Source organism: Vicugna pacos, chromosome 11 (genome assembly GCF_048564905.1).
Source record: "Vicugna pacos chromosome 11, VicPac4, whole genome shotgun sequence".
In the NCBI taxonomy this organism is placed as follows: domain Eukaryota; kingdom Metazoa; phylum Chordata; class Mammalia; order Artiodactyla; family Camelidae; genus Vicugna; species Vicugna pacos.
Genome location: NC_132997.1, coordinates 39461661 through 39474209, shown reverse-complemented (window position 1 = coordinate 39474209; position 12549 = coordinate 39461661). Strand labels below are relative to the sequence as shown.

The 12549-nt window shown below is 34.9% G+C and overlaps 2 protein-coding genes across 2 annotated transcripts in view; both read right to left on the bottom strand.

Moving 5' to 3' along the window:
- BMPR1A (bone morphogenetic protein receptor type 1A) overlaps positions 1–11301 on the bottom strand; it is a 39080-nt gene extending 27779 nt beyond the window's left edge. The window contains exons 1-3 of the mRNA XM_006217388.4: positions 11164–11301; positions 4739–4901; positions 232–334 (exon numbers count right to left, since the gene is read on the bottom strand). Of these exons, the coding sequence (XP_006217450.2) occupies positions 232–334; positions 4739–4901; positions 11164–11230 (333 nt within the window). The 5' untranslated portion in view covers positions 11231–11301. The remainder of the gene's footprint in view (positions 1–231; positions 335–4738; positions 4902–11163) is intronic.
- Positions 11247–12549, bottom strand: part of LOC140699912 (uncharacterized) — a 91472-nt gene continuing 90169 nt past the window's right edge. Inside the window, exon 5 of the mRNA XM_072972399.1 lies at positions 11247–11383. The gene's annotated coding sequence lies outside the window, so the exon portion shown is untranslated. The remainder of the gene's footprint in view (positions 11384–12549) is intronic.

Below are 12549 nucleotides of genomic sequence, written 5' to 3'. Positions count from 1 at the left end.
TAACAGGCCCGACAATTTCAAAACAGAATGATTTAAAACTTTTAAAAAAGTAATCTGTAACTTCAATTGGGACAGTCATATTACTTGAAGGAAGAGCTAGGCTTCCTCCAATGTATTTGCTTACCAGAACACACAGCAGTTTGCAGAGCAGGCATACTTCTCCTTGGGGGACCGATGTTTTTCCTACGGCCCCTCCCTTCTTTATTTCATAGGCCCCAAGTTGGATCTTACCTTGCACTGAAAGTCAGATCCTTCATATTTCATACACCCTGAAGCTAATGTGGTTTCTCCCTGGTCATCTTCTTCAATGATGGCAAAGCAATGCCCATTAGTTCTAAAAGAAAACACACACACAGACACAAAAAACAACTTCACATCAGAAAGTACTAATAAAATCTCAGCTTGAAATGTGAGCAGGTGCCGATGGCTTTTAGTTCTGAATTAGAATTGCATTCACATGTAATTTATTGGCAAAACCATATGGGTTTTAAAGCAAATGAAAGTTGTCATGTCTGAACTAAAACCTGAAGGTCCAATAAGAATCTATGTCAAGCAGAAAAGGATTTCTACTTAACAAGCCCCCAAATATAAAATACTATGTAATTTCTCTTTGCTAATCATAGTCATGTGATCACAGAAAGATGATTTGTAAAATTATATAAAGTGAATAATTTTTCTTTTATTTTTTTGGGGGGGTTATTAGATTTATTTTTTTTTTAGAGGTGGTATTGGGGATTGAATGCAGGATATTGTGCATGCTAAGCATGTCCTCTACAACTTGAGCTATACCCTCCCCCTGTAAAGTAAATAATCTTAATGTTTAAAAATATATTTAAAATTAACTTTGTCTCTTCTCACCCATAAGACTTTCAGTATTCCCATACTGCACACAATAATAAATAAACAGACTCAATGACAAAGAAAAGTATATTTGAGAAACTAGACTGAGATCCTGAGAGGCACTTTTTAAAAAATATGATTAAATTTTATTCCATAAAATTGGAATACAGAAAGAAAAAAACTATTCTTTATTGTCATGATACGTTAACAATATGCATACTATCCAAACACAACTAGTTAACATTTCCATCAGTTTCTTCCCAGGCTCTGTGCATGTTGTATATGTTTGTAATTATGTGTTTCTCAATAGTCTAATCAAATTATCTAAATTTCTACAATCTTTATTTTTCTATCAAGTACCTAGTATCTTTCTATGTTCACATTCAATGTATAATCATCTCTGACTACTTTTAATTTTTTAAAATGTATGTTTGTTTATTTATTATTTATTTTTAAACTGAAGTACAGTCAATTTACAATTTGTCCATTTCTGGTGTACAGCACAATGTCCCAGTCATGCATATACATACATATATTCATTTTCACATATTTTTTTTCATTAAAGGTTAGTACGAGATATTGGACATAGTTTCCTGTGCTATACAGAAAAAACTTTTTTTAAAATCCGTTTTTCTAGTGGCTAACATTTGTAAATCTCAAAGTCCCAAATACATCCCCTCCCCGCTACTTCTCCAGTAACCATAAGATTGTTTACTATGCATGCAAGTCTGTTTCTGTTTTGTAGATGAGTTCATAGGGTCTTTTTTTTTAGATTCCACATATGAGTGATATATGGTATTTGTCTTTCTCTTTCTGGCTTAATTCACTTAGAATGACAATCTCTAGGGCCATCCATGTTGCTGCAAATGGCATTATTTTATTCTTTGTTATGGTATTCCATTGTATAATTATACCACAGCTTCTTTATCCAGTCATTGATAGATACAACCAACTCTGTTTCCCTGATTGCTGCTATTTCAGGACAAGCCCAGCCAATCACAAGTAACAACTTCGGCCTTTTGCCTCTAAAACCCTCCAGGGACCTGAGTGAGAACTACTGGCAGGACAGTTCATCCAACAGGCCCCTCTCTTTTCAGACACACTCCTTTAAAAAAAAAACCCCACCAATCAGCATTTACCCTTCAGCTTCCCTCATCTGCATAAGAATCCATCAATCAGCTCCTACTCCCAGGCATAAAATAACCAAGTCTCTACTGAGAGAGTGGCCTCCAGTCTGACTGGAGACACCCTCTGCAGATTTCTCGAAAGAAACCTGACTGATGTTGAGCTGTCTCTCTGATCCTTCCTTCTCTCTGATTCTAAGTCATCTGTTGATGGACATTCAGGTTGTTTCCATATCTTGGCTATTGTATATAGTGCTGCTATGAACATTGGGGTGTGTATCTTTTCAATTTAAAGTTCCCTCAGGATATACACCCAGAAGTGGAACTGCTGATCACATGGTAGGTCTATTTTCAGTTTTTTGAGGAATCTCCATACTGTTCTCCATAATGGCTGCGCCAAGCTACATTCCTACCAGCAGTAGGAGGGTTCCCTTTTCTCCACACCCTCTCCAGCATTTATTTATTCATAGACTTTTGAATGATGGCCATTCCAACTGGTGTGAGTTGATCTCATTGTAGTTTTGATTTGCATTTCTCTGATAATTAGTGATATTGAGCATTTTTTCATGTGCCTATGGGCCATCCATATATCTTCATTGGAGAATTGCTTGTTTAGGTCTTCAGCCCATTTTTTGATTGAATTGTTTGTTTTTCTGTTATTAAGATGTATGAGCTGTTTATATATTCTGGAAATTAAGCCTCTGTCTGACTACTTTTTAAATGTTGGTATTTCCAAAGATTCTGTTTTTGACTCTCTTTATGTCTCTGCTTTCTATAATCTCCCACATCTCTCTCAATTCTTTTATCAGAAGAGCCAACACCTAAACACTTACAAGTCACAAATTTATATTTTTTGCTTCAGACTCACAAATATAACTATTAACCATTCAAGTGTTCATTAATGAATGAATTAATTCACTGATAATGAGTTTAATCTATTAAGATCTTAGTATGTGTTGGGTGGTATTCTGAGTACTAGGAATTTAATCTGGAAAATGGTGGTTGGATGCAATGGAAGATGGTGAGAACCAAAGCAGAGAACCATGAAAAGTCTACATTTTAAAGGTTCTAAAATGATAAACATAGGCCTTAGGACATTTATTCCCAATCTACATTAGGTACCCCTATTAACATAGCTTTGTTGCACTCTTGCTTGTAACACTCATCAGAGGTGTAGTTAATCTGTTATTGGAATGATTATTTTGTTTGGTATCTGTATTAGTTTCCAAGTGCAGTTGTGACAAATTACCATACACTTAGGCTTAAAACAACTCAGAATTCCTATCTTATAGTTCTGTAGATCAGAAGTCCAATGTGAACCTCACTGAACTAAGATCAAGCTGTTGACAGGGTGCCTTCCTTTTCTACCTGCATTTCCTTGCCCTTTCCTCTTCTAGAGCTGCCTGCTTTCCTTGGCCCATGGTTTCTTTCCTCAATCTTCAAAGCCACAACACAGGCCAAGTCCTTCTCACACTGGTACTTTTTATTGAATATGATAGGGGAGAGGTACTTTTTATTGAATATGATACGAGAGAGGTACTTTTTATTGAATATGATAGGGGAAAAAAAGGGAGAATTTTTGAATAGCTGAATTTTCAAGAAATTTACATAAATGTATTTGTATTTCATGAAATTTCATCATTTTGGCATTAGGATGCTGGAATCTTCCCCTATTATATTCATTAATGCTTTAATGGGTGGGAAAAAACTTCTAAAAGCTTTTTTGTGTCCCTACTTACTGTTCATATCAGTAAGTGCATTGCTTTTAGTTAAAGACTTGCAGAATTATTCATTTTCTGTAACGAGACAATCAATGTTAAGTGTGGGGTGAAATTTTGTTAAAATTGATAATTCAGTTTTACTCTGGGTTACTAAGCCACTAACAAATAGCCCACACATATCAGGCATGTACCTCAGATAAGACGTCTGCCGAAAAATCACTTGGTGACAATGTCGGGAACCCTCCCCTCAACAGATCACCCAGTCTGTCACAATACCACCAGAGGATAAACAATAAATCTAAGACATGATGAACCATCATATAATTTCAGTGTTTTATATGTATACTTCTTTGCTTTATATCTGGTCACAATCAAAGGGCATAAAATTACTAGGAAAGTACAAACAAGTTGATTATTACATCTTTGTAACAGGGAGACAATTAATTTGACCCACAAGATTGAATTACTCAAGAGATTTTTTTGGGAAGTCAACTCTTTAATGTCCTCAAAGAATATGGCATAGAATCACAAGATCATATGTAAATGTGTTAAATAGTTAACATAAAATTGAGTAGAAAAATTAAAGTAGTTATATGAATCAGAGTTGGATTGGGGAGTTCACTTATAAGAAAATAACATAAAATTAAATATCATGATATCATTCTTAATATTTGTAAAATATTTCAACCAATTTAGAATTATAAGGTTTTAGGTGAATTTTCTTTTTTTTTGGTAATGTCTAAGTTTTCTACAATGAGCATCAATAACTTTATGATAAAAAATTATTAAACAAATGCAAAATGTTAGACAAATACCAGATTCCTTTCACCTCTTTTAAAAAGCTGTATTACAAAGTTACTCTAAGAAGATAACCATCAATCACTTAATAGTAATAAGGGTTCCTATATAATGAACAAGAAGCTTTTGGTTTTAGAAAGATACCATATAAAGTTAAAGGAAAAATAGAACTTAGACAATGTAAACAATTCTTAAAATAGCACTAAATGCATCCCTACTCTCATAACTTTAAGAAGGACTGCATGAGACACTTACATGCATGTGTTATTAACAGCATCGTCCGGGCAGTGGCCTGAGCAGTAGCACTTTAAAAAAGGCAAGGTATCCTCTGGTGCTAAGGTTACTCCATTTTCTGACTTTTTCTGGTCGGAGTCTGACTTCATCCCAGTACCATGGAGCATGCTGTCTAGATTCTGCCCTGTATTCAAATGGGAAAAGTGTAAATAAACCATTTCTGAAAAGCTAATTGTTTCATTCCAATTTTCAGTGAGAAGAAATTTCTAAGCTTTCTTATCACAGCAATTGCAGCTAAGATGTTTTTAAATTAAAACTAAATTTCATTCACATGATTAATATTTATTAACAACCTAAAATGCACAGAAAAACTATCCCAGGTATCGTGGGATATATGCAGACGACTATGTCACAATTTAGCACTAATGAAAGACAAACAAGAGTGGTACACGGTAGGATGTGGTCAGAACTTGTAAGAAAGGTACAAAATGGAAAGCAATTTCAGGAAAGGCTGAGACTGTTTCCAATCATTAAAAAATAGACAAATTATGGTTCTTTTTTCAGATTCTTTGGTTCAAAACTTGTGACTGGCTTTAAAAAAGGTAAGTCTTTAATTTGTACCTCTATGTGGAAGCGAAGTTACTAAGCATCTTGCTCTGGATTTTAATTGCTTGAGTAAGGGAACTGTGAGAGCACAGGGACTAATCATATTATCTGGTGCCTTTTATCTCAAGGTCATTGGTTCAAATCCAGGCTATGCTGCCAGAGACTGAAGGTTATTGTAGGGCAGTGGTCAGCATATGGAAACAGAACTGTGTTCTTGCATTGGAGTCCAGCAGCCTCGAATGACAGATACTGTCATACCTGGCGCTGATTGTTTCAAGCTGAAAACAGAACAGAACTAAAACAATGTCTCAGTAATTCCTTCCTCCCTCTGAATCAGCTGAAATCAGCTAGGCTATTCCTTGTGGGGTTGCTCTCCAGGGAGTAAAATATAGAGCCAAACAGGTATAAAATATTAAGAGACTTGTGTATGTATTTCACTATAAATGTTAAGTGGTTTAAGGCACAATGTCAACTTAAAATTTACCTGTACTGGTGAGATGAACTATTGAAAAAAGAAAAATAACATACACACATTGAACGTACTGTTAAATAAATTTTACTGATTCCATGCCTTAAATTTTAATAATCTTCACTTAGTCCTCTAAATTGCTACAAAACTTAAAGACTTCCTCTACATTAAGAACATCAATCGTTTAAAAAAAAGAGGAGGGGAGGTTTAGGAAGGGAAGAAATCCACTGGGATAGAAATGAGGAGATCTGGACTCTGGTCTCCTATGTCCCTCCACTGTTTGGCTAGCTGGATGATCATGAACAAGCAATGTCACTTTCAAAGCCTCATTTACTCAATGAGACTGTAGGGCTAGAGCACATCTGAAGTCTCTTAACCAGCTTCAAAATCCTATTACAGTAACAGAAGGAAGCATCAATTTAACTATGGAGAATAAATGGCAAATAATATAGGCACGCAATTGGTTTTTTCAAAAATCTAGTGATACCTAGAAAAAGCAGTACAGTGTGCCAGAAATAACAGAGAAGTCAGGGGTTCAATTTCCGAATATCTCCACTGGTAAGTTATACTCTGAACCTCAGTTCTCTCTCTATAAAAAATGGTGATAATAAAAAAAAGAAAAAATGGTGATAACTGCTCAAGTCAAGAGGTTATATATAGATCAAATTAATATATAACAAAGGGCTTCAATATAAAGGCGTACAAATGAAGGTATTACTAATAAAAAGGACCACACTAAAAGATAACCAATACCTGGAAAATTCAAGGTTATATGATGATTAATACACATAACTTTCTAAAATACTGTTTGAATTCAGCAGATAAAAATACTTTAATTATAATAATTTACATCTGGGGTTTATATTATCTCAAATATTTAATTAACAAAACACTAATTAGAGGCCAACTATATGCAAGGCAAGTTACCGAATGCTGAAAACTCATCCGTCCTTGAGAAACTTGGAAGGAGGCAAAGGTGTGTGTGTGGAGGGTATAAGCACATAAATACACCCAGTTCAATAGAATACAAAGGTGTTATGTAAGCGAAGGAAAGAGCCAATAACACGCACTCTCATCCTACAGTGTCAGAAGCAAAGAAACCGGAGCTACACTTTGAAGTTGTAACATTTCACTCAGCCGAGGTGTGAATACAAAGAAAAACAGCAACAGCCTCTCTGCACTCTCTCCCTAGGTGACAGCACCTATTTCCACAGTTTAAATCAATCCGTTTGTTGATGGTTCTTAGATTTATTCCCTTCACCCTTGACTTGCTTAAGTATCTCAGAATTCACTTGTCTAAAATAGAATGTGTGATTTTTCTCCACAAACCTGGTCCTCCTAAGGTCTTTGGCTCAATCTCCAAGATGTATCTCACCTTTTTTTTCATTTTGGTCCAAATGCACTATTACCTGGATCCATCATATTATGTCACTTCCAAGATAAGAATCTCCACACCGATCTGCCTACTTCTGTAATTTTGGCCGCTCCAATCCATTTCCCACACAGCAGCCAGAGTAATCTTGTAAGTCTAAACCTGATCCTGTCACTGCCTGGCTTAAAACTGATTAGTGGCCTCATATACACTCAGAATAAAATCCAACCTTCTTCACCAGGCCTAAGGAGGCCCAGCAGGATTTGGACCCTGTGTACCACTCCATTATCAACTCACAGCACCTCCTTTGCATCATGCCCACACATACTGGCCTTGTGTCAGTTCCTAGAACATGACAATCTCTTTCTACCCGCAAGTCCTGTGTTTACAAAGTATGAAATAAGACGACGTGGGGTGGGCTGGAGCTTCAGGTTATATTTCAAAAGAAAAGCACAAAAAATATTTAACAGCCTACATGCTCAAGTATAACAAATTAGAAAACAAAATATATAAAAATATAAAGACATATAGCTGAAAGATACAAGTGACTACACATCCATATAGAATACAGGCATATTCACACCATGCTCCTTTGTCACTGATGACAATCTCTGGCATCAATGATTTTATTTTATTAGATTTTTTTATTCCTGGCTAAATAATTTTTCCTACTTTCCCAATAATCTCTTGGCTTCCTCTGTATAAAGCAGAGGAAATCCCTCCCCCTCCTCCCACCAAGACAGAGTGTCTAAATAGGGATCCGAAAGCAAAACGTAGGAGAGCTGCAGAGACCAATGGGACGTCAATGTCTTGCATCTACAAGGTTACCAGTAAAAGCAGTTTTCCTTAATCCACGTGCTATGGAGCAATGACCACTGAAGGCTGTTTCCAAGTCTTCCTTTCTCTGAATGGGAGTTTTACAATACTTGGCCGATTTTTCCTTCATCACTGAATATTAGGAATGTTGGGCACCAATAATTTCTTTTAGCCATACACTGCTGGACCATGAAGAGGCACACCTGGACCTGACAGAGAAGGCCACATACTATGCAGAGGTCCCGGATTAGCAGCTGACTGCTCTAAGTGGATAGCACTTGAGGTTATATATCCCTTTGAGGAGGAACTGAAAACTTCATAACATGAACACTTTTAGTATATGCATGTAAGAAAGGGTATGTATAATGTTAGGTAAAAACTGTGGTGCCTGGCAACAGATACTGTTAGTTCTTTTCCCCTTTATCTTGCTGGAAATACACACACACAAATACACTTTTTTTTAAGTTTTAAGTGTTTGCCCCTCCCCCCTGTGTTCAGGGAAGTACAGCCTTACCCTCTAATCTAAAAACATTTTTTTAAATCTAATTTCTGTCTAATCCGACAATTTTAGTTCCATTCCCTTCCCCCACCACTGCTTACATAAGAGCACACAATAAATTCTGGCCAATAAGATTAGATGAAAGTCTGGCGGTAGGTAGGGAAGATGCATGAGGAAAGATCTCTTGGCCAATTAAAAAGACTCACAATAGACATCCATCTCTCTTCTTGTACTGAATATTGTCAACTTAAAGTTATTATCTGCATGTGATGTCTGGCCCCTCAGCAGCCACACTGTGGCTGTGAAGTGAACTAACCTATACTAAACTGACGTGTGGAAGACAGCACAGTTGAAAAAGAAAAATATCTTGTTGTGTGATGTTACATTTTCTTTACTATTTAAGCTATCTTGAAGTGAGTTTTGGTTACTTACAGCTGAAAGCATCTTAACTAACAGAAGAGATAAAATCTGTTCCAGATCTTTTTCATTCCCCAGTGGCTATCAATCCTCCCCATCTTCCTAGTTATCTAAACTCTAATTTTGTCTGGGGGGACAACGTGTATAATCCTAGGCAATAGATTTAGATTAATCTAAACTGACTGTGACAATGTTGTCTTCCAGTTTTCTAGTAGTCCTGGAAACTGTCTCAGTTTGCACCCTCCCCTCCAAAAAAGATAAAATCTGCTGGTGGGAGGTGGGTTTAGTTTCTGGGGACACTTCTGCTTTCCTATATTAGGTGTAGTTGAGGCCAGTGCTGACCTTTCCCAATTTTTCCTTCCTCCAATGCAGATAATAGCAGCCATTTTGTAACCATGAGGGAAAAACCAAGAAAGTTACAGAGATACCAACCTTTGTACTAGTCAACTACTGAATGAACAACAGCAAATATCCACCATTATGTCAGAAGATAAATCTCTTTTTTAAAGTCACTGTTTATTGAGTAATTAGTTACATAAAGCTAAAATCAATTTCTAAAATTTGACCAAATCGAAAACAAGAACTAAATATCTATCAGATGTTAACATCAGATGACTTACTCTGTTCCAACTTTAATAACGTTATCACAATGTAAAACATTTAAATCTCTGTCATAACATTTGCTGCTAAAAGGATTCTTATTTGTATCTAGGGTAAGTGCTATTATCTCTATATTATAACAAGGAAACCAAAGTACAGAAAAATGTACTTTCTCAAAATACAATTCAAAATAAAGCTGGAGCTAAAGTCAAAGGTTATTTACGCTTAACACCACTCTGGCAATCCTTAGTAATCTCTAAGAAACAACATTTTTTCTCCATTGGTTTAAGTTCTTTCCTTTAAGAGCAAATATTTTTATCTTATCATTTGAAGGCAACTATCAAACTCATCTTCTTTGAAAGAAAATGTAATGAATTTTACTCTTTATCAGAGAAATATAATTCTTACTAAGATTTTTCACACTTATGCCTGATAACTACCAATTCATTTCATCTAACAAAAGTTTATTATATAACAACGTGAATCAGGATGGGGAACAAGAATTTTGTTTCATATTGCCTCTGTGTGATCCATACAGATTTTTTTTAAAAAAATTTAATATGAAATAGTGATTACCTGCAAGTGAGGTAGCAAATACAAATGTTACTATCAATTTAACTCATCTTCAAAACTAGGACAACTTTGGTTGTTGCTGATCAGCAAGTCATGTAACAACGATGTTAAAGATGCTTTATTAAATAATGTGGTGATTTCATATAAAAAAGGAGCTTTTGCAAGAGGGCTCTATATTCCGAGCACAGTACCAATAAAGGGTACTAAACCTAAGACAAAATACAAAGAAGCTACGAATTTCTTTATGTCCACTCTTTAAAATGAAAATGTCAAAAGATTTCTCCTGTTGGTCATATTTCTTGTTAGTAGATATTAATCATCACTGTGAACAAAACATTATGAAGAATCTGTGAAGTCATAAACTTAAGAGAATGAAGATGTTCAGTAAGTTCCATCTAAAATCCTTTTGCCAAATAGCACTATCTCTTCAGTTTAAAATATTGTCCTAACTACACCATACAGGAAAGAGTTCACGTGCAAAGATAGCCCATCTGATCCTAAGAGTCATCACAGTAACTTCCCATTTAGGAGTTCTAAGCTGTGAATGCACAACAGAATCATGGTATTGGCCATAAATAAAACTTTGTGAGTACTCCAAAGAAACTGTAATATTCAGCACACAGAAATTCCATTTATGTCTCTAAACTCTTTAAATGACAATAAAATATTTTTTTAGAAACTATTGATATTTACTCCTTAGTGTATTTTAAAGGAGAGACGAATTTTAAAACTAAGTCCTGAGTACCTATTATCCTGTGTCTTAGGTCAGGTACTATATTTTATACTTTATCTTATTTAATCCTCACAAGTCTGATGCTGTGTATCATAATGCTTATGTTATAGATAACAGAGTAGGTTCAGAGAGGCTGAGATTTTTCACCTAGACTTGAAAATCTTTCTGTGATAGTCAAGTTCAGAAATTACTTGGCATGTGTTTGTTCTCTGTCTCTGAACTTAAAAGCCATGCTGGCATACTGGGCCTACCTGTTTAAAACGGGATATGAGTTGAAGGAGCAATCCTAAGAATGAATGCTTTTATATATAGAGAAACAAATTACTAAAAAAGTGAGACTGCTTAATGAATAGTGATTTACCTTGAACATGAGAAATGATGAACAGATAGGCTCCCAATAATTTGATGTAAATATATAGCTGAGTCATTGTTCAATGGTAACGTTTTCTGTATACCGTCACCTTTAATTACTGGTCTTGTTATGTCACTAATTGAAAACACTTTTATTCAATGAAGATTTTTCTTGTAAAAGGTCTCAACACCTGGCAATGACTCCAACTTCCACTGCTTTCTCCTGACTCCTGAAAGATAAAAATATTTTTTAAAGTAATCAATATAACTGAATTCCAGAAAGTTTTCAAAAACTGAGAGGAAAACAAATGCCCAAACACACCTTTGAACAATGAAATACATTTTTAAAAATTACAGCTATCTTTATTTTTTTAATAAGGCACTGTAATTCAAAAGCTTAAATAATTTATTAATAGATTGCCATCTCTCCTGACCTTAGATTAAACATATATAAAACAAGATAAGAACACTAACAAACTCAATAGTCTTCTGACTGCTCTAAAATAATTAAGTTATTTTATTACTATTAAGAAAACTTCTAAATGTATCAGGAATAAAGCAGGAATAACTGAATGTAAAATACTAATTAATCAATAATCTTTCAAATCCTAGTAGATGTGATAAAATACCTTGAATCTAATAGATACTCTATAAATAGAAGAGAAAGTCTACTTAGAAAACATATTTAAAGATGCACTACACTTTATAATTAAAGAAAAAAGCAACAGAAATGTATCATAAATAAAATATTTCCCTAAAATATTACAAATCTGTTAGGACAAAACTGAGCTTTTAATATGGATGACATGAAACATAACCTCTCCAATTAAGGTTTGGCAATTATACAATAGTTAAACAGGTAACAGAAAAAGAAGGCTAGTTCATATAAAGATGATTCTGTTTCCCTCCCATCCTACTGATTCAGGCAATTTGATTTTATTGACTCCAGCCTGGACTATTCCTGAATGAGAAAGATTTTACTCACGTACAACACAATTACCCTGGCATGATTTCTACCATAAATAACCCAAGCTTTCTATTTTATCTACCTAAGTATTTTTCACTTTAATTAGCTCTCCAAAGGCACGTGCAGTATTGAGGAAATGAGGTTTACAGTGAGGTATCTTTTATATTGTGCATTTTATATATGGCTTGGTTCTAAAATCTGCATTTTTTCACTTCTGTACTATAAAATTAAATTGCTTTCCATCTACATGATGCTGAGAGAGTAAGGTGTAAAGTCTAAACTAACTACAGAATAACATCCATAATGTGCCTTCACAGAATTTCTTGAGAAAACTCACTTCTTGAAACTATGGGATTGCGGTTCTAGGGATACTTGTTCCAGTTTCAAATTCAAAAGAAGTTTCCAGTATATTTCCAACCCTGACCTCTC